General features: G+C 38.7%; 1 protein-coding gene and 1 long non-coding RNA gene across 3 annotated transcripts in view; one reads left to right on the top strand and one right to left on the bottom strand.

Moving 5' to 3' along the window:
• Positions 1 to 20,359, top strand: part of Cog6 (conserved oligomeric Golgi complex subunit 6) — a 46,785-nt gene extending 26,426 nt beyond the window's left edge. Inside the window, exons 4-5 of one of the 2 annotated variants that reach the window (XM_067775191.1) lie at positions 19,262 to 19,422; positions 19,488 to 20,359. In XM_067775191.1, the coding sequence (XP_067631292.1) occupies positions 19,262 to 19,422; positions 19,488 to 20,270 (944 nt within the window). In that variant the 3' untranslated portion in view covers positions 20,271 to 20,359. Of the gene's footprint in view, positions 1 to 5,013; positions 5,631 to 19,261; positions 19,423 to 19,487 lie in introns of those variants that run through there. The other variant, XM_067775192.1, reaches the window with a different exon arrangement.
• LOC137245086 (uncharacterized) lies at positions 12,904 to 22,391 on the bottom strand. Its single transcript, XR_010951250.1, has 2 exons — positions 21,082 to 22,391; positions 12,904 to 20,332 (listed from the first exon to the last, which is right to left on the bottom strand). It is a non-coding gene; the product is annotated as an uncharacterized lncRNA (long non-coding RNA).
• Positions 22,392 to 22,424: the final 33 nt, after the last annotated feature.

Here is a 22,424-nt window from a genome sequence, read left to right on the forward strand (position 1 = left end):
CTGGCATCCACAGGTAAGCTTGTATACGCCGTGGCTGCTAAACGGATCCTCTGGAGTTAATGTTAGTTCTTAGTTTTCGCCCTAGATTGTTCGATGTTTTGAATGCTGTGTTAATGTTGTATTATTTAAAGAAGTTTGCCAATTTATATGTTGCTTTTCCAGTATATGTCATAGTCGTCCAGCTATTATTTTTCTTTTCATTATTTCTTTGTGGTTCTCCATTTATCCTTCTGAGCTTATCTACTAGTGCTTTTTTATATCCGTTGTTTGCAGCGATATTATATATGACCTCAAGTTCTCTCTTATATGCCTCTTGTGTAAGAGGTGTTCTTTCAAGTATATGTACCAAGTGCCTTAATGCTGCATTTTTATGCTTTTGAGGGTGATTTGAGGTATTGTGTATTATTGTGTCGGTGGCCGTTGACTTTCTATATATATCATAGTTAAATCTTTTGGCTTCTTTATCAATATTTATCGTGAGGTCTAGATAGTTGATTCCTCCGTCTTTTTCGGTTGCCATTGTAAATTTTATATTTCCGTGCTGCTTGTTGAGGTACTTCCAGTACAAGCTCTTCGTTATTAGTAGTTAAAATGCATATTATGTCATCCACGTATCTAGCATAAAATCACACGCCTAATTTGGACTTCAGCTCCTGTATGTACTTTTCTTCCAGATTTTGCATGAACACTTCCATAAGAATTGCTGATGTGGGGCTTCCCATTCCAAGACCGTTTGTTTGTCCATATATTTTATTGTTGAATTGAAAATAGTTTTGACGTAAAGTGGTTATTAGCGTATTTGTGATTTGCATACTTTTCACTTTGTTTTTTGTGTTATGAACTATTGTTGAGCTAACTATGTCCAAAGTGTCCGATAGTGGTATAGATGGGTATAAATCTTTTATGTCAAAAGATACCAATTTGCTGTTTCTTGTTAGCTCTACGGTCTCGAGTCTCTCTATTAGTTCTGTTGTGTTAGCTATTGCATATTCGTTCCTTAGCTCCAGAGTATCTATCAATATCGTTTTTAAATATTTGGAAAGTTTGTAGCATGGTGCCGATTTAAAATTAATGATGGGCCTCATTGGCGTGTCCGGCTTACTATATTTGTTGCATTTTTTATAGCAACTTTGATTTGTTTTTGGTATTCATCTGTGGGATCCTCTCTCATTCTACGACATTTCATTTCCTCTATGAGATCCTCGGTTTTGGATATATATTGCTCTTTTTCGATTAGCACAGTGGTGTTTCCTTTGTCCGCTTTCGTTGTGACAATATTGTTTTTCCTTAGTTTATGCCGTAGATTCTTTATTGTTTTCTCCTCTGTATTCGATTTTTGTCCTTCCTGTGATTTCACCTCCTTTTTTATGATTTCCCTGCGTCTTGCGTGCTCCTGTTCTTCCTGTGGTATCAACGATATTGCGATCTCCGCATCTACAATCGCTTGCTCCGTTTTTCTTACTGTTTTCTGGTCCATGATATTGTGCTTCAGGCCCTTTTCGAGAAGTTGTGCCTCTTCCTTGGTAATGGCCACTGTTGTGAGGTTAACGAACTTGTCATGAAACTGGTGAGTGTTTTGGTTTTGGTTACCCTCTCAAACAAACACACAACAACAAATAAACACAAAACAATTAACACACCAAAACAAAAAACGACAAAGAAGGTCAAACGACTAAAATCACAGATTTCTACCACACCCAGTCAGCCACACAAATGGATTAGTAAACCACCCTCGGTTCTGAATGAACACACAGCACATACACATAACTAAATATACACAAGCATCAATTTGACAATACCTGCTCATATACCTACGAACTATAAATACAGGACAAACGACCACAACAGATCAGAACGAAAATCGACACTGATGATGGCACAACGCCGAAACCGGTTTGTCTCAAAACCAAATTTGACAAGGGATGACGGAAAATCGTTCCAATATACATCATTTATCCACCCTGTCGGAAAATCAACCAAACAAGATAAGTTACTTTCTTTGTGCCTTTTTCCTGATATCTAGAAGTTGCTACTTGCTTTTTATTCACACAGTCCACTAATGTATAAATAGCGCCCACAAAACCGCCTAGATTTTTGACTCCATTAGGCACTAAATAAAGCAATAATGAGATAATTAAAAATTTGTATTTTGTATGGAACATTGGGTTTATTAAGGGCTTTAATGTAGAAAACTTGGTTAATTATTTCATTAACCCTCTGTGTGAAATTACTATAGAAATCACCAAATTTTACGAATATGGGAAGGATGAACAGACGCTTAAGTCCACAACCAATTAACTTCTCATTAATATCTAACACAGGATCTTGATTATGTCAGTCTACTTAACTTGGAGCAATGGTACTGCTCAAAACTTGGTGCACTGCTTTCAACTCTGGTTTTATGGCGGTATAAAATAAACAAATTAGCAGTTTGGAAACAGATAACTCTAATTAGTCTACCTCCACTTTATATAAGGCATCACTATTGCTCGGCCATATGCCGAGCAGGTGGACAGAGGTTAAGGTAGTATTCTTACCAAAGCCAGGGAAACCCAAGCAACTGCCCTCGTCGTATCGACCAATAAGCCTGAGCTCGTTTCTCCTAAAAGGTATGGAGAAAATCTTAGATCAGCATATCAGGGAGGTCAATCTAAATAAACTCCCTCTGTGTAGGGATCAGTTCTCCTACCAGTCAGGGAAATCCGTGGAGACGGCTATTCATAGTCTAACGGTAAAAATCGAAAGGGCCCTAGAGTCAAAAAATATAGCCCTCTGCGCTTTTATGGATATTTCAGGGGCTTTCGATAACACAACACATCAAGCTATCGAACAAGCTATGATTGGCAAGGACATAAGCCCTAGAATAATACAATGGGTGCTGTCCCTGTTAAAGAGTAGACAGATCCATTTTGAACTGGGAGGGTCAACTGAATCAATTGCAGCCACAAGAGGATGCCCACAAGAAGGTGTGCTCTCCCCCCTCCTGTGGACTCTGGTTATAGATGACCTCCTTCAGTTAATGAAAACCAAGGGATTTGACACACAAGGATATGCAGATGACCTAGTTATTTCCATCACAGGGATGCACGCAGATACAATATCAGATCGCATGCAACAAGCCCTTTGCATCATAGAGACGTGGTGCGATACCAAAGGATTGTCTATAAATCCTAACAAAACTGTTATAGTGCCTTTCACCCGGAGAAGGAAAGTATCCATCCCAGAACCATCCCTGGGTGGTACAAAAATACAATTCTCAATGGAGGCTAAATACCTAGGGGTCACACTGGATAGAACCCTCACGTGGAATGCTCATTTGGATGCTATCCTAAGCAAGGCAACAAGAGCTTTCTTCGCCTGTACTCGTCTCTTCGGCAAAACATGGGGGATTTGTCCAAAAATGGTATATCATTTTCAGGTCAAATGAAACTTTTTTCAAGTCAAATGAAACTGTTTTCAAGTCAAATGAAACTCTTTTTATTTCGTTTCAAATGAAACTCTTTTTATTTCGTTTCAAATGAAACTTTTTTCATTTCAAATGAAACTTTTTTCATTTCAAATGAAACTTTTTTCAAGTCAAATGAAACCATACTACTAAGGTAATTGTCAATGTATTTATATCGTACTTTATAATGCTATTTATCAAATTTTTCTTTAAGACGACAACTATTTCTAATTAGCCACATTGAAGGCAAAATTTTTGCCCAAATTTTCTTTGTTAATTTAAGCTGCAGTTAAGGTCGGCTTGCCTTTTGATCGTTTCAATTTTTTAATGGATAAAGTAGCAGGGCTAAACGCTAGGCAACTTATATACTACAGTTTAACCACCCCCTGAAAATAAGCACCTATATTTTTTACTTGTATCTACTCTTATATATAAAGCACGTAGGAATAAAGCAACGTAGAGAACAAAGAGAAGGAACCAAAGAGCATGATGGGAGCGTATTCACTGTCTGACACCAACTAACACATCGGTTGAATCCTCTGTATTATGTTTTTCTCTTTGACCAACGACTTACCAAACAACATAGAACTATAGCAAGTTATTGAGAGAAACATTACTTTTACCAACTATATAGTAGAACATATAGACTGTGGAGGGATCTTTTTTAACTATGCTGAAAAACATAACCGTAAAAAGTGATCTTTTCTACTCTGTGGCGCAGTCACATTGCACTTCACTCGTTTGGGCCTTTGAAAACAAAAACAAATATTCCATTATTATACCTTTCATGAAAATGAAATGGTATATTAATTTCGTCACGAAACCCAAAATTGTAAGTCCTTAAAGGAAAATAGATAGACCCACCATTAAGTATACCGAAATAATCAGGATGAAGAGCTGAGTTGATTTAGCCATGTCCGTCTGTCCGTCTGTCTGTTTGTATGCAAACTAGTCCCTCAACTTTTGAGATATCTTGATAAAATTTGGTGAGCGGGTGTATTTAGGTGTCCGATTAGACATTTGTCGGAACCGGCCGGATCGGACCACTATAGCATATATCCTCCATACAACCGATTTTTCAGAAAAAGAGGATTTTTGTCATATCTTCCTCAATTTAACAGATTGAAGCTTCAAACTTCACCATATACTTTCGTATATTGTACATATTGTTGTCTGAAAAAATTGATGAGATCGGTCGTATATATAGTATATATCCCCCACAACCGATTATTAAGATAAGAAACTTTTCGTAATTACTGCCCTATTTTAAGAGCTAGAGGTTTCAAATTTCAACGAATGCTTACGTATATGGCATATATTGTTGTCTGAAAAAATCATAAAGATCGGTGGTATATATAGTATATATATATATATATATATATATATATATATTCGCAATTTCAGCCCCATTTTAACAGCTAGAAGCTTCAAATTTCACCGAATGCTTACGTATAAGCATATATTGTTGTCTGAAAAAATCATAGAGATCGGTGACATATATAATATATATATGATGGTATATATAGTATTTATATATAGTATATATATATTTTTTGTTGCAATTTCAGCCCGATTTTAACAGCTAGAAGCTTCAAATTTCTAAGCTAGTGGATGAATGCACTGAAATCCTTAATGCCCTGGGAGCCAAAAACAAGGTTTTGTTGGGATGTGTTCCCGGACATCAGGGACATGAAGGTAATGAACATGCAGATTACCTAGCAAAGCAGGGTGCTAAATGAGCATTCTATGGTCCAGAGCCCTTTTGTGGACTCACAAAAGCACACACCAGGGAAACTGTAAGTAACTGGGAAACTAAACAATTCAGACGTCACTGGATTGATTGCCCAGGGCAAAGGCAGGCCAAACTGTGTATACTTCCGGCAACGAAAGTATCAGCCAAACTCATTAACCTAAGCAGGGAGGACCTAAGAACTCTTACTGTGTACTACCGGGACACTGCGGTCTACGATATCACCTAAGTAAATTTAATTTAATTTAATTTATTTATTTATTTACGATCTTGAAGATCTATATAATTTAATAAGGTACAAAGTATTTTTAATGTTTACATATTTGTTTCAATTCATTGAATTTCTTTGACTTCAACTATATAATAATCTATAAAATATTTACTAAATAAATTTAACTACTTTACAGGTAGCGCTTTACAGTAGCTGTATAATAACTTTCTGAATTTTTTGGTATTATTACAGTTTTTAATATCAATTGGCAGATCATTATATTCTCTAATTCCTTCGTAGTATATACTTTTTTTATCGAATTCAGATCTCACTACCGGCAAGTAAAAGTTGTTATTGTGTCTTGTTTGATAGCTATGGACCTCTCTGTTTAGTCTGACACGTTCACTTAGGTAATTCGGCAAGTTTCCCAACTTTATGTTGTGTATAAACTTCAATGTGTAGTAAGTGATGTTCTGTTTTACACTAAGCCAGTTTAAGCTGTCTAGTAAATCCTTAATTGGGGTATCATACCGTTTTCTTAATATGAAACGCATAACTTTGTTTTGTTTAATTTGTAGCCTGGATTTTTGCGAATCAGCTAATGCGAATAGGATTGTAGGACAGTAAATAAAATGCGGCTCGATAATGGATCTATAGACCATTATTTTGTATTGCATACTAATATGCCTGCATGAACGAAACATGAACCCTATTTTTTTGGAAATTTTCCCTTCGATGTATTTAAGATGTTCATCAAATTTTAATTTGTCATCTATAATTATTCCCAGGTATTTTATTCGGGTTACTCTTTCTATAGGGGTATTTGCTATTTTTAGCGATACATCATCTTGAGTCACTCTAGACCCCATTATCATCCATTTTGTCTTTTCTATGTTTATTTTAAGCATATTTTGGCACAACCACTTATATATTGCCTGTAGGTCCGATTGTATTTTTGAGGCTGCCTCATCAATTGTGTTACCGCTTATAGTCAAAAGTGCATCATCAGCGAATAATCTTAGATATTTTAAATCTATCTAATACTCAAATTTGTCGTTTCTGTGACACATTCTCTGCGAATGCGTCGCTCTAGATAGGCAGAGGCTATCCCATCTAGGTGGTGGGACTCTTAGTCTCTATGTGATATGGAGTAAAAGGCCTGAAGAGGTACTTAGATACATCAAGAGACTCCAGATACAAAATTAGGCTGAAAGGTCTTGCACAATAGATCTGCACAACGGTCGCAGTGCTTCCAGACCTATCAATAATAATAATAATTAGTCTACCTTTTGTACTTTTTTGTGTTTATTCATTAAAAATACAAACACATAAAGTCTCGTGCTAGGGATGGTTGCATCGGACAGGTTGTTCTGGGCTAGATCCCAAAACCCGACGTCCACGTAACTTTTGTAAATCTTGTGTGGCTCCTTGCTGTTCACGCCCAAGGGCGTCCTGTAGTCTACGCCTTAGCGCCCCCTACCTTCCAGCAGCCCCGCTGGCCAGCAAGCCACAACAAGTACCCGCTGCTGCTCGCGCCCCACAACACCATCAACTCATACGGCCGCTCCCACTCATACCTACAACCTCCGTAGTACAGTCGGGAGCACTGCCGAGTATCAGCCCCTGCGCCGTCTTCTGCCACCCTCTTTTCAGGCAGCAATCGTGTAGGTCAAGGAAACACTCTTAGTCCCTACCTCCTTTTGTACCGTTTGCCAGCACATAATATATATGTTTGCGACATCCGCCCAATGCAGCCCCTACCTTGGACGGTGCTACTTTCCCAGGTGTTGTGGTCTCCGCGACGGCAATCCCTTGACGGGTTGCATAGCGCCATGTTGCCAGGCCGCAAACCCAAATACACCGGGTACCCCAATGCTTACCCAAGTCACAGGGCCACAACAGTAGTTGCGTCCTAGCCTTTCATAACCCAGGCGTAGTCACCCGTCACTTACTCCCAGAGTGACGACGGCTCCCCCGTCGCACTTCAGAATTCTGCAGTTAAGCTGTAATGGATTAACTGGGAGATCACGGAGATAGTCGATTTCATGAAGCGGCACAACATCCGCATTGCTGCGATTCAAGAGACTAAACTCACAGCAAGATCTGCTCTGCAGACTTGTTCTGGGTATAATGTCCACAGAAAAGATCGTGAGAGCGGAAATGGAGGTGGCCTCGCGTTTATCATACACCACTCTGTGCAATATCATATATTTGATTCCGACATCGGCTGCAGGGACAGTGTCTTAGAACGTCAAGGCTTATCTCTCCGGTCAGGCGATGCATACCTAGAAATCATCAACATCTACATCCCTCCTGCCACCTGTTGCCCCAGTGGATACCGCCCTAATATCAGCGCCTTACTCACTGGCAATAATCGCATTATCTTAGGCGATTTCAATGCCCACCACGATCTGTTGCATTCTGACGAGTTGTTGGCGGACCAAATACAAGAAACGACGTTTTGCACGATAAATGGGGACGCCGCGACACGTATGGTAGGAAGCTGTCACAGTTCGCTGGATATATCAATCGTGAGCGCAGAACTCGTAAACTGCGTCAACTGGCAGCCGATGGTAACATTGGCATCCGACCACCTGCCTATACTTATTTCGCTCGAGCGTACCGCCGACATCATCGTCACAGAAAAACGCACTTTCATAAACTTTAAAAAAGGAAAGTGGGACGAATACAAATCCTTTACAGACAACCGCTTTGCTGCCCTCCCTATCCCGACTGATGCTCGCCAAGGGTAGCGTGCTTTCCGCAAGGTCATTGATCCGCCTCGGCTCGCTTCATTCCCGCCGGTAGAACTCCCCAAATTCGACCTAACTTTCCGGAGGAGGCCGTAAACTTAGCGAGAGATCGTGACCTTATAAGACAGCTCTATCCCGGCGACCCCCAAATAAGGGATATAAACCAACGCATCAGATTGCTTGTGGATGAACACAAGCGGGCGAAATGGGAGGAGCACCTGAGCGGTTGTAACCTCTCTGCCGGTGTAGGTAAGCTTTGGTCCACCGTAAAGTCCCTATTGTCTAAGCACAATAACAAAATTTCCATCACCTTTGCCGATAAAGTGCTGTCGGATACGAAAAACTGCGCGAGCGCTTTCTGCCGACAATATCTAATGCATTCTACGGTCGACAAAGATAGACGGAGGGCTAACAGACACGCACATAAACATAAATTCAGCGCGTCTCCAATTACCATCACCGCCAGAGAGGTTGAGGATGCCATGGGTCATGCTAAACCATCCAAAGCAGTGGGCCCAGACGGCATAGCCATGCCGATGCTTAAAAGCCTAGGGAAAGAGGGTTTCAAATATATAGCGCTTGTCTTCAACCTGTCTCTTTCCACCTTTGTCATACCCGAAAAACGGAAAATGGCCAAGGTGGTCCCGCTACTAAAGCCTGGGAAACTAGCTTAGGGGAGTCATATCGCCCGACATCTCTGCTATCGCCAGTAGCTAAGACGCGTGAAGCCATTTTGCTCCCCTACTTCAAAGCAAATTTGCAGCTAGCCTGTCATCAGCATGGCTTTAGAAAACTCCATAGCACCATCACCGCGCTAAATGCCATTAGCACCCAGATAAATTGCGGTTTAAATTAAAACCCCCACCATAGAACAGTACTCGTTGCGCTAGATCTATCAAAAGCTTTTGATACGGTCAACCATGGCATGTTACTGCAAGACCTGGAAGGGTCTACCCTTCACCCATGTCTTAAAAGGTGAACCGCAAATTATCTGGGTGGTCGCCAGGCATCGGTGCAATTTAGAAACGAAACATCAAAACCAAGAAGAATTAAACAAGGGGTTCCATAGGGTAGTGCCCTATCTCCACTCTTGTTTAACTTCTACATATCAAAGCTACCTTCGCCACCAGATGGAGTTACTATCGTTTCCTACGGTGATGACTGCACAATAATGGTCACAGGCCAAGGCCCACAGATCGATGAGCTTTGCAACAGAATAAACGGCTACCTCCTCTTCGGGTTTTTCGCCTCGCGAAACCTGGCATTATCACCGACTAAATCCTCCGCGATCTTATTTACAACATGGACGTCCCAAATGTCGACCATTTTGAGCATCCACGTCGATGGCATTACGCTGCCCACTGTCCTACACCCCAAAATCTTGGGTGTGAAGTTTGATCAGGATCTACATTTTAGTGAGCATTCAGCCGCAATTGTACCGAAAATTCAGAGCCGTAATAAAATCCTCAAATCTCTTGCTGGCAGTACTTGGAGAAAAGACAAAGAAACGCTCATTACTACTTACAAAGCAATTGGCCAGCCGATTGCATGCTACGCGTCCCCTATATGGTCGCCAAGCCTAAAAGCTACTCACTGGAAGAAGCTACAGGCCTGCCAAAATACTGCTCTCAGAACCGTCGCGGGCTGTCTTCTTATGTCCCCAGAACACCATCAGGGAGAGAAATGAGATGCTAACCAAACAGTTCCCAGAAACCTGGGCATCCCAACAGACATCTGATTGATGAGCCAACACCGCCCAGGGGCTTAAGGAGTCATCTCCGTAAGCATTATGAGGAAATACGGCACCTGAGAACTCAGCCGTATGAAGCAAAAAAACACAAGCAGGTCCTCAGTGAACTCCACAAACAGGCGTCGGACCTTTATACCAGAAATTGCCCGGTGAATCCAGTACTCAAAGAACAGTACCCAAAACTTGCGGAAGAGGAACGCAAACTCCCCAGGGAAACGCGAGTCACTCTAGCTCAACTTCAATCTGGATACTGTAACAGGTTAAATTTTTACCTATCCAGAATCAACCCCGACATACTAAATTGTATGCCCCACTTGCAGTGTGTCCCACATGACACCAACCATCTCTTTAATTGTAATGTGGAACCAACGCCTCTAACACCCCTCACATTATAGTTCACCCCTGTTGAAACAGCAAGTTTCAAGTGACAATTTGTGATCGGTCGCACCTATTGGATGGGGCGAAGTACTGCTACAACAACAAGAACAACAAACACATAAAACTAATTAGTGTACCTCTTGTACTTTTCTGTGTTTATTCATTAAAAATACAAACATTATATCACATAGTCTTTCTCAATTGAATAGCACAATTAAGCTGTTTAAATATATAAACAAATCACAAGTAAATTTTATTTTGAAAACAGCCAAATATTTTCTTTGTGCCTATTTCCTGATATCTAGAAGTTTCTACTTGTTTTTTATTCACACAGTCCACTAATGTATAAATAACGCCCACAAAACCGCCTAGATTTTTGACTCCATTAGGCACTCAATAAAGCAATAATGAGATATTTAAAAATTTGTATTTTGTATGGAACATTGGGTGTATTAAGGGCTTTAATGTAGAAAACTCGGTTAATTATTTCATTAACCCTCTGTGTGAAATTACTATATAAATCACAAAATTTTACGAATATGGGAAGGATAAACAGGCGCTTAAGTCCACAACCAATTAACGTCTCATTAATACCTGACACAGGATCTTCATTATGTCAGCCTACTTAACTTCGAGCAATGGTGCTGCTCAAAACTTGGTGCACTGCTCCCAACTCTGGTTTTGTGGCGGTATAAAATAAACAAATTAGCAGTTTGGAAACATAACTCTAATTAGTCTACCTTTCGTACTTTTCTGTGTTTATTCATTAAAAAATAATTTAAAAAAATTGTTTAAGTTAAACGGTTTTATTGAAAACAATACTTACATTAAGTAGTAATAATACTAAAAGATAGAAAATAATTAGGTAGGTCCTAGGTACTAGTCATCACACTCCTCATCAATCTAGGGCGTTGATCAGACAATTAAATAAAAGCGTTGGACGCGTCAAATTTCTATTGATAGTCGTAAGTAAGACCAACTGAACCTTAATCAGGTTATGCTACGCCTCACGTTTTTAGAAATTTCACGCGCCCAACGCTTTTATTTAATTGTCTGATCAACGCCTAGATTGATGAGTGTGATGACTAGTACGTAGGACCTACCTAATTATTTTCTATCTTTTAGTATTATTACTACTTAATTAAGTATTGCTTTCAATAAAACCGTTTAACTTAAAATTTTTTTTATTTATTTTATTTACTAAAATTTCACTAACAAAATTTGAACTTATGTGCTCCAAAGTATTTTGACGTCACTTCTAACGGGACTTGAATTTTTATACTGAAATTTCACTAGCAAAATTTGAATTTATGTGCTCCAAGGTATTTTGACGTTACTTCTACCGGGAAATGAATTTTCTACGGAAATTTCACTAACAAAATTTGAACTTATGTGCTGAAAAGTATTTTGACGTCTCTTCTAACGGGACTTGAATTTTTATACTGAAATTTCACTAGCAAAATTTGAATTTATGTGCTCCAAAGTATTCTGACGTCACTTCTACCGGGAACTGCATTTTTTACTGAAATTTCACTAACATAATTTGAACTTATGTGCTCCAAAGTATTCTGACGTCACTTCTACCTGGAAATGAATTTTTTACTGAAATTTCACTAGCAAAATTTGAACTTATGTGCTGCAAAGTATTTTGACGTCTCTTCTAACGGGACTTGAATTTTTATACTGAAATTTCACTAGCAAAATTTTAATTTATGTGCTCCAAAGTATTTTGATGTCACTTCTACTGTATATAATATTTGTTCAAAGAGCCAAATCGGACAGACAAGTACGAGTTTTTTGAATATCTCAATTATTGCGACACCTAGCGTGATTTTTTTTTACTAAAGCGGTTTCTATTTCTGTATGTCAAATATGATTTCCAAATATGAGCCAAATCAGACTACAAATACGATTTTTGTGAATATCTCGATCCTTGCGCCACCTAGCGGCGATTTTTTTTCATAGGTCGCTTTCTTTTCTTGTATGTATTATGTGTTAAATATAAGCAAAATCGGTCCACAAATACGATTTTTGTGAATATCTCGATCCTTGAGCCACGTAGCGGCGATTTTTTTTAGGTCGCTTTCTATTCTTATATGTATTATGTTTTCCAAATTTGAGCGAAATCGGACCACAAATACGATTTTTATGAATATCTCGACCCTTGCGCCAGCTAGCGGCGATTTTTTCGTAGGTCGTTTTGTATTCTTGTATGTATTATGTGTTCCAAATATGACGAAATCGGACCACAAATACGATTTTTCCTTGCGCCACCTAGCGGCGATTGCATTGTCATCGGGTTCTGAACTATATTCCAAGTTTCAAGCTTGTAGCTTATCGGGATGTTACTTAAATTTTAATTACAAAATTCGCGCTGACCGTGCAGCCTGTCAAGTCAACCTAAATAAAGCCGTTTAAAAATACAAACATTATATCACATAGTCTTTCTCAATTCAATAGCACAATTAAGCTGTGCAAATATATAAACAAATCACAAGTAAATTTTATTTTCAAAACAGCCAAATATTTTCTTTGTGTCTATATCCTGATATCTCGAAGTTTCTACTTGTTTTTTATTCATACAGTCCGCTAATGTATAAATAACGCCCACAAAACTTATCTTGATTTATTTAATATTTAAAAAACGTCTGAAACAGTAATAATTTAAAATGAATTTGCGAAATAATTTCGGGCTCCTGTTGGTCGCGCTTAGCTTCCCTTTCACCTACACGAATGCGGAATTTCGCGGTTCTGTGAATACAAAGGTTAAATCAGAGGATAAATCAGATGATAAATCAGAGGATAAATCAGTGGATAACTCACATGTGGTGGCAATATATAGAAACAAAGAATATATTTGCGTTGGATCATTGATTACTATGGAACACGTTATTACAGCTTTAGAATGCCTGAGGGAAGGAGAGGAAACCGAGGAAACGATCACAGTTAAAGCTGGTTTATACAGTAAATGTCAAACGGAGGAAGTGCAAGTTAGCAGTTGGGCTGCTATTATTCGTGAAAAAGAGACGGAAATGAGGGGTGTATATATAGCTATAATTATGGTGTCACCCCTCTTTAAGGAAAATGCTGCAGTAAGTAAAATAGAACTTTGCAGTACTGAAGTAGAAAAGGACATGGAAATGCGAGTTAGTCAACGCTATTCACTACTTAATAATAAAATCCCGACTACTAACGTAATTTTACCTGAAAGGAGCTATTGTTCTGGTAATTACCATAAAAGAGGAATAAGACCCATTTCTGGATATGTTTTAACAAGTAAAGTGGATTCTGGAGCACCGGGCGTTGTGAAAGGAGAACTTTGTGCTGTGGCAACATCTTATTTCGGTACAACAATATATGCAGATGTATCTGAAGGAAGTCCTTCTCTTTATTTTATAAAGGAAGTTTTGGGATGGTTTTTATAAATCAAATCATAAAAGTATTGTAAAGTTAAATGAAATAAAAAAGTTCCGCTGATGTGTAGCGAACAAAAGTAATTGTCTTTATTGAAGAAATGCCTTTCTTTTCATACAAAATTTCCTATTTTACACATACGAAATTACACTAATACTTACACACTAAAGCTATCTACATTCCTAATGCATACATTCTGTGTCAGCATATTAGTTTGACCTAATTTTAGATATTTGTTATTGCGTAAATATTTTGGCAGGCACATTGACTATCTGTTATTGACGTTCGGTCACGCTATTAACGAATTGGTCAATGCGCCAGTTAAATGTAACCGGATATGGGTCTTGCTGTCGGCATTTGTATGTGATGTTGAACTCCCGCTGTGTTGGGGTTAACATAATTTATGTAGGTCGATATTGTAATATGAATACAATATGAATATGTGGGTTCGATATTTATATATGCATAAAAAATGCATTGGCATAATGCTTCAAACGCATTGGCATAGAAGGGCATAATGCATAATGCTGCAGTATGTAATACTTCTAAATTATCAGAGTGCTATATGGGCAAATCCCAAAAACTTTTACTTTTTTGGATACTCGGGTTTTACACACGTGCAAAAAACTTACGGCCAGAAAAAAGTACAAGGACATTGAGTTTGACCTTTTGACTATCCGATCTGAAGATTTTAAAAATCAAGAAAGTTGATGGTAAGTTTTGCAGAACTTCGAAACGTAAAAAAACGTCGATTTTACACTTTTTCAAGCGATACCCATGATTTTTTTTTTTTTTTAATTTTTTTGATAAAATTTTGAGGCATCGCTGAAACGCTATGGAATTTAAACTGAATGTTGTTTTTGAGACGGAGATTCTAAAATTATGAGCAAAATGAATGTTCCCCTCCAATACTCAAAACTATCATCAATCAAAGTAGCGATACTTTTTTTTGTCATTTTCAATATTGACAGTTTTTTGCTTATAGCTTTTTTAAGCAACTAAGTATTGAAATTTGGATTATGCACGATAATAGTCTATCAGGGACTAAAAATACCTAGGGCTTCAAATTCGATGTGTCCCTTTCAGTTTTGAAGGTAGAGGCAGAAAAGTGGAAGCGCTTGGTTGCGTAAATTTTTTTCAGGAGCATGTTTTTTTGTGGACACAGCTACAATTTTACTTGTATCACTTCATACCCGTTTGTTAATTTTTCCTCTACACCACAGTAGTATACCATCAATTGCCTCATATTGGAATATTCACGCAAGGAAAGTTATTGATGTTTGTACATGGGGCAAATATACGGAATTTCCGACAAAAATTGGCAATCGTCAAAAAGTGTAGAAATTTTTTTTTTTTTAACCAGGTTTTATTTAAAAGTAAATGAAAAGAAGCACACATTTGGTACAAAAATGTATATAAAAAAAAAATCAATTAACTTTGCTCTGTGTACAATATTAATGTTTTAATAAAGTTCTGTGCTTACATTACTTTTTTCATGTAATAGCCTTAAGATATGTGGGAATATAGATATGAAAACTACAGTAAGTTAAATGTCTTTAAAATACTTTTTGTTTGATATCCATATTGCAGGTAAACAAATTTTTCACGGTTACCCGGTTTCATATTTTTGCCGATATCTCTAAAACCGGGTTTCGGGTATGAACAAAATTTTACCTAAATATACCCCACATAGATATGTACATCTTGATAAAGTTTCAACACAATCGGTCAAGAAGTGTTTAAATATGTAAAAAATTTAAGGTTTTCCGGGTTTATATTTTTATCAATATCTCCAAAACCGGATCTCGGGTATTAAAACTTTTTTACCTAAACGTACTTCGTTCACATATCTATATGTTTTTAAAGTTTCAAAAGAATCGGTAGAAAGGTGTGAAAATAAATGTGTTGCAAACTTAGCAGTAAAAAATATTTGGCGGTTATTCGGTTTTATATATTTACCGATATCTACAAACCCGGGTTTCGTGTATCAACAAAATTTTACATAACTAACAGTTGCATATATCTCCATATTTTGTTAAAATTTCGATATCATCGTTACAGTAGTGTTGAAATAAATGTATATTTAACATTGCGACCTCAATTTATATATATTTTGCTCGATCGTTTGACTATATTGTAACGAATTTATGGAAACTACGCTTATTTTACACCTTCTGCTGACGTTCGTATCGCTAAACTGTTGAAAAAATAACTCTAATATTCAATAATGCAAAATGGCCTTTATTAAAGTACTTCACAATTAACACTGATGCTTCACAACCAATAGCTTGCTTAAATCAAACTGACTGCCCATGCCTCAGCTGGTGCTGCTTTTATACTCTTCGGTTTCCTCGTCGGCATACTTCTAGGCTAGGTTTCTCCTTCTAGAATTTACTACTTGTTTACCAGCTATAAACTCACCAGCTATAAACTACAGATGCACGTTTATAGGTTCTCATATGCGCGTGTATATGTGAGTGATACTTCGGCCGATGATTGCATACTTTTGTGAGCATCTCAGATATATGCATGTGTTTGTACATATCTCTCAGCTGCTTGTATGGACATATGGGTAGACATAATGATTGATTTGTTTATGTATGTAGATACAAGTGACTGCTTAGTATCGGCTTAGAGATGATAGTATGCCTTAGTGTTGCTAATATTCGTCACAATATCTTTTTGAGGCATTATGTAAGACGAGTAATGCGGCAGTTACCCACGAACGTGTGCAACGCCCGTACGTACGTAGCCCGGAACGTAGAAATCAAAACAATTTTGATTTTTTCCGTAAGAACGTGTTATGCGGCAGTTACTCACGAACGTACGTACCAAAAACGTGTCAGCTGACACGACCTATCTTATGAGTGTGCAATGTAAACGAAAACTCACCGACGCGCAACGCCCGCACGTACGTAGCCCGGAACGTAGAAATCAAAACAATTTTGATTTTTTCCGTAAGAACGTGTCAGCTGATCGCTCTCTCACTAGACAGAGTTGGCTAGTAAACTTTTGTACGCTAATTTTTGACCGTTTGCAATTTTATGCAAAAACGCCTAATTAAAGTTTGAAATATTGTGAAAATAATTCGAAATAATTATGTAAAAGTGCTGATTATAAATATTTTATCTATTTATACTTATTTAATATGTATTCCGGCCTTTTACAATATCAAAAATTAAATTGGAAAAAGTTGATGTTTCCATAAGCATACATGCAAAATGGTCAATGGCAACAGTGCTTATCTGTAAACAATAAACACACAAATATGTTATGTACATGTACACAGACGCACACATTGATTCCTACGGGCTTGAGAGTTTGGTCAAACGTGCTTCGTACGACAAACGTCCTTACGTACGGCACACGTCGGTGGGTAACTGCCGCATAACGGCGATGCACTTCAATCCTCCTAACAAAAAGATATTTGCGTGTTACCATGTTTCAAAATAAAAATTTTTTCCCCAAAAAAAAAACAAAGTTTGGCGGATTTCCCCATATATGTATATATTTCTATTAAAATGTTTTTGTTTTTATTTTCCTTAAAAAAAATTTTATTGTAAAACTTGAAACTGCTGCAATCAAAATACTTGCGCACATATTGTTGTAGCAAAATCGGACTGCTGAGTGGAACATCGCCCTCTCTCGGCTGAAAGCCCGAATAAAGAATTTTTTGTATAAATGCCCCAACTCACGACAAAACATTTTTAAATTTATGCAGAGGTAGCGCGTTTTCGAAATGGTGACTGAGATAGGGTGAAATTCGACTCAGCAGTCGAAATGGCGATATTTTTATGGTATTATCTACAAATAAATGTTGATGATTGCGATTTAATAAAAAAAAATTTGGTTATATTCATTGAATGTGTGATAAATTAAGTTGTTACTTTCTTAACTTCAACCAAATTCATAAATTTATTTCTATTTTACCAATTATGAGTTGACAAAAAATGAATATGTTTCTCCTAATGAATACGCTTCTACTAAAACTCTAGACCCTCTAGATCCGGTGAAAAGAGGCCTGCTCCCCACCTTCCCGTCAAGCTTAAAACCATCCGTGATTATGTTGATGGCACCCGGTACCGTATGTTGTCTGGTATTCCAGTCTTGTCGCGATGGTATATATATACTATAGTTTTTAACGAAAACGTTCTTAGGGGAGAACCCCCAGGAGAATGGTTCTTTCTGGGGAATTATACCGGTTACACAACTTATACGGAGGAGACTCCCCAGTGGGTTAGGGGGTTAGAATATACCGTAGGTATGCCTGTCGTAAGAGGCGACTAAAATACCAAATAGATTCAAGGGATTCTGTAGCGCAACCCTTTCAGGTTGCCAGCGCAATATATAGCTTCTCCAAACCCAATTGTCAACCTCACCTATCCGTGGCGAATGTTGTTTCATTAATAGCTGAGGCTATGGCGACCCGAAGCTCTTCATGGAACTTGGTGGTGGGGAGGGAGGGATGGCCTGAAGGTTTAATGTGGCCATATAAATCGTTCCCGAGATGGTCGGGCTAGTACCTTAATAGTGCTGCGTTACCGGAGCGTACCGGATCTGTATCCGGCAAAGGACCATCACATCGATAACACTCTCTAAAACCTTCGGAAAGTAACCTTATCGCTACAACGACAACAACAACAACAACAGTGCTGATTCGGACGCTGATAGCAATGATAGTATGTAGTCAGTGCGTCCGGTAGAGGAGCATTCTACCAACCCGGAAAAAGTGCTAACGTTAACGCAACCAACGACGAGAGCGATCGCTTGGCATGGGCCAAGCTTTAGAAACTCCAAGGCAACGGACTGGTACAAATTTCAAAAATGTGTATCAGGAAGACTTGGCCAGCCAAAAGACGTTACCACCGTTGAGGAGTAGAAATCGCCAAGTTCTAAAGCACTGAAACGACCCAAAGCGGGCCCCCAGCGGGCTAGGGGTTAGATAGTGTACCCGCGGTAGGTATGCCTATCGTAAGAGGCGACTAAAATACCAGATTCAAGGGGTTTGTGTAGCGCAGCCCTTTCAGGTTGTCAGCGCAATACATAGTTTCTCCAAACCCAATTGTCAACCTCACCTATCCGTGACGAATACTGTTTCATTAACAGCCGAGGCTCTGGCGACCCCGATCTACGCATGGATCTAGGGGGTGGGAGGGCGGTATGGCCTAGAAGGTCGCATGTGGTCATAACAAATCGTTCTCGAGATGGTCGGGCTTGGTTGTTGTTGTTGTTGTGGTAGGTTGGTACCGGAACGTACCGGATCTGCATCCGGCAAAGGACCATCAACATCGATAACACTCCCTAAGGTCTTCGCGGAGTATCCTTATCGTTCCAGCAACAACAACATACGGAAGAGACCGTGTTTCATATGCACCAGTGTGCGAAGTTTTCAGTCTCCATCTCCGACATGTTTTGAGGCAACCCAGGAAGTGAGCTGACAACGGGACTATTGTTTATGTTTCCCCTCTACTAAAATTAAGCTTCTTTGCTATTGAATCTTTCTTGGGTAGGGATATTAAAAAGCTGAGCGCCATAAAATTTTAATTTATTTTTAATCTAGATTTAACAGATCAAACACAGACAGCACTAGCATACATAGCTGATGGAGTTTGTCATCCGTTGAAAGTGCGAGTGGAAACCATATTGACTTCCGAGAACGACACCATAGTTCTATTTGCTATATCCAACTTATTACGCTTTTATCAGCAAATTCTTAAACAGGTACTTACTTATAAATACACGCCATTTTATTACTTATCGACTTTTTCAAATATCTTCTCTTGTAGGTTGTTAAAGGTGGTGCACTTGAACAAACTTTAATTGATTTACAAAAGACCAGCGAAGAGATTTATTTAAATTCACTTTCCAATGAAGTGCGTAGCATCTTGCAACGTCCAGCTAGCGCTAGCATGGGTCTCGAACCACCACAACGTGATCTGGTGCCACCTACAAGTGTGGGCCGTCTTTTAAATATGCTGAAAGAAATTCTCTCCGTTGCAACTATGGTCGATGGACGTCAAACAGATATAACAAAAATAGTTTCACGCGTTATCGATCCCTTATTGCAATCTGTACAAGAATCAGCATCACATTTACCAACAATTGATATGGCTGTTTATTTGTTAAATTGTCTTTATCATATGCAAAGTTCGCTCGCTGTCTATGAATATATGGATGAACGTGTAGAGCGTTTGCAAGCTCAATCGGATGCACAAATTGATACTCTTATATCTGAGCAAGCATCTTCGTTAGTGGCCAATTTAAATTTGGGTCCCATTTATACCATATTACAAAATAATCAAACAAAGATTGAGGCCAATCTATTAAAAATATTTATGAATAAAATGGAAGCTTTTTTGGAAATGCCAGAAATGTTGCTGTTACCACAGGTGCAATTGCTAATGTCCAGTGCTCATCGTATAGCTGTACAGAAACGTTCATTCAATGTTATTGTTGCCATATATAAACAGATATATGAACGTGTGCATGATCCATTGAATGGTTTTGAAAATCCCGAAGAAGTTTTTAGTAAAACGCCTGATGATGTTACCAAAATATTGGTGGTGTAGAAATATATTATATTATAAATTGTATTAATTATACTGTATTCGCTTAATCGAATAAAGTAGCGCTACAAAATACAAACATCAAGAAACTACGTTTAACGAGGAACATTTTGTTGTAACCAAACCAACCGAAAAATTTGATTTGGTACGGTTTAGTACATTCCATTGTACTAGGGCTGGAACTATCCGCATATTCGAATATCCGGATATCCATACAGATATCCGTTGACACGGATAAAATCCGGACGGCATGGATATCCGGTTAATATTCATTTGTGAAACTATCCGGATATCCGGATTTATGAAGATCCTGTTAATAACCGTATTTTTGGATACCCAGTTCAAGCAAAAAATTGATGTACCATATATGGTTATTTAACATTAATAACAATAAATTCGTGGGACATTTAAATCAATTAACAGCGTCTTTTCACAATATTAACAAATGGCACTGTTCTTATTTTCACTTGTTTGGAAAATTGTAGCTTTTTAATTTTTGACGTTAATTTAAAAATCTACAAACATATTTTGTGAATAATTTTTCGATGTTTGCTTCGTTCAATTCTGATATGCAGATATTCAACTTTTATATTCCAGTATCCGGACATACGGATATCCGGATAGCCGGATTTTTTGCTTAATAACTGGATGTTATTCGAATATCCGGTTTATCCGGATAGTTGAAAAATCCGGATGCAGTTCACAGCCCTACATCGTACCAAACCAAATACAAAATACCAAATCACTATGGCATAGCTTTTATTATTTAGTATATTGTGCGAAACCACAAAAAGGAATACTTGGCTCTATTTACCTCCGAGGAGATTTAGGCCGACCTTCTCTCTGAAATTGCGTCTTGCTCCCTTTTAATTTTTCCTACAAATTGGCAGGAAAGGACCTACATGTTTTGTGCCGTCTCCGAAATTAGAAGTCTTTCACGGCAGAATTACACTCGGAGCTTTTGCCAACCCACTGCTTAGAACTTTTTTTTTCTAATTCAAAACTGTTTTGCTAGTTCTTGATTTTTGCGGCTTTTATTTATGAAATTGGTTAGTTTAATATTTGGATTGTTAACGGGAAAATTTCTAGGAAATGAGGGCACTCTTCTCGATTTTGTGAACATTTTCGGGGTTCGTTGAGGATCGCTTCATAATAATGTCAGGGCTCTTAAGGAACAATTGGTTATACTTTTGGAATTTTCGGAACGGTTTTTTTTATTATTCTATAACGAATTCAGGAACTTTTGGTAATGGTATAGGATAAACTTCGAGAACAATTCTGATTGCTCCGCCTTCATCTACTTCGGAATTGCTTTAGGGTCATGTCGGAAATATTTAAAGACCATTGCAGCTGCCCTCCCTATCCCGACTGATGCCCGCCAAGGGGAGCGTGCCTTCCGTAAGGTCATTGAATCCGCCTCGGCACGTTTCATTCCCGCCGGGAGAATTCCCAAATCCGGCCCCACTTCCCGGCGGAGGCCGCAAACTTAGCGAGAGAACGTGACCTTATGACAGCTTGATCCAGGCGACCCCCAAATAAGGGATATAAACCAACGCATCAGATTGCTTGTGGACGAACACAAGCGGGCGAAATGGGAGGAGCACCTAAGAGGTTGTAACCTCTCTACCGGTGTGTGTAAACTTTGGTCCACCGTAAAGTCCCTATCGAATCCGACTGAGCACAAAGACAAAGTTTCAAGGGGTTGTGTAGCGCAATATATAGCTTCTCCAACCCAATTGTCAACCTCACCTTCGCGCGGCGAATCCCGTTTCACTAACAGCCGAAGCTCTGGCGACCCCAAGCTCCTCAGGGAACTTGGGAATGTGGCCATATAAATCGTCCCCGAGATGGTCGGGCCAGCACCTTAATGGTGCTGTTACCGGAGCGTATCGGATCTGTATCCGACAAAGGACCATCACATCGATAACACTCCCCAAAGCCTTCGGGGAGTAACCTAATCGCTACAACAACAACAACAACAACAACAAAGTTTCCATCGCCTTTGGCGACAAAGTGCTGTCGGATGCGAAAAAATGCGCGAGCGCTTTCTGTCGAGATAATATAATGCATCCTACGGTCGACAAAGATAGACGGAGAGCCAATAGACACGCACATAAACACAAATTCAGCGCGTCACCAATCACCATCACCGCTAAA

The sequence above is a fragment of the Eurosta solidaginis genome, chromosome 3 (genome assembly GCF_040869045.1).
Source record: "Eurosta solidaginis isolate ZX-2024a chromosome 3, ASM4086904v1, whole genome shotgun sequence".
NCBI classification, from domain to species: Eukaryota; Metazoa; Arthropoda; class Insecta; order Diptera; family Tephritidae; genus Eurosta; species Eurosta solidaginis.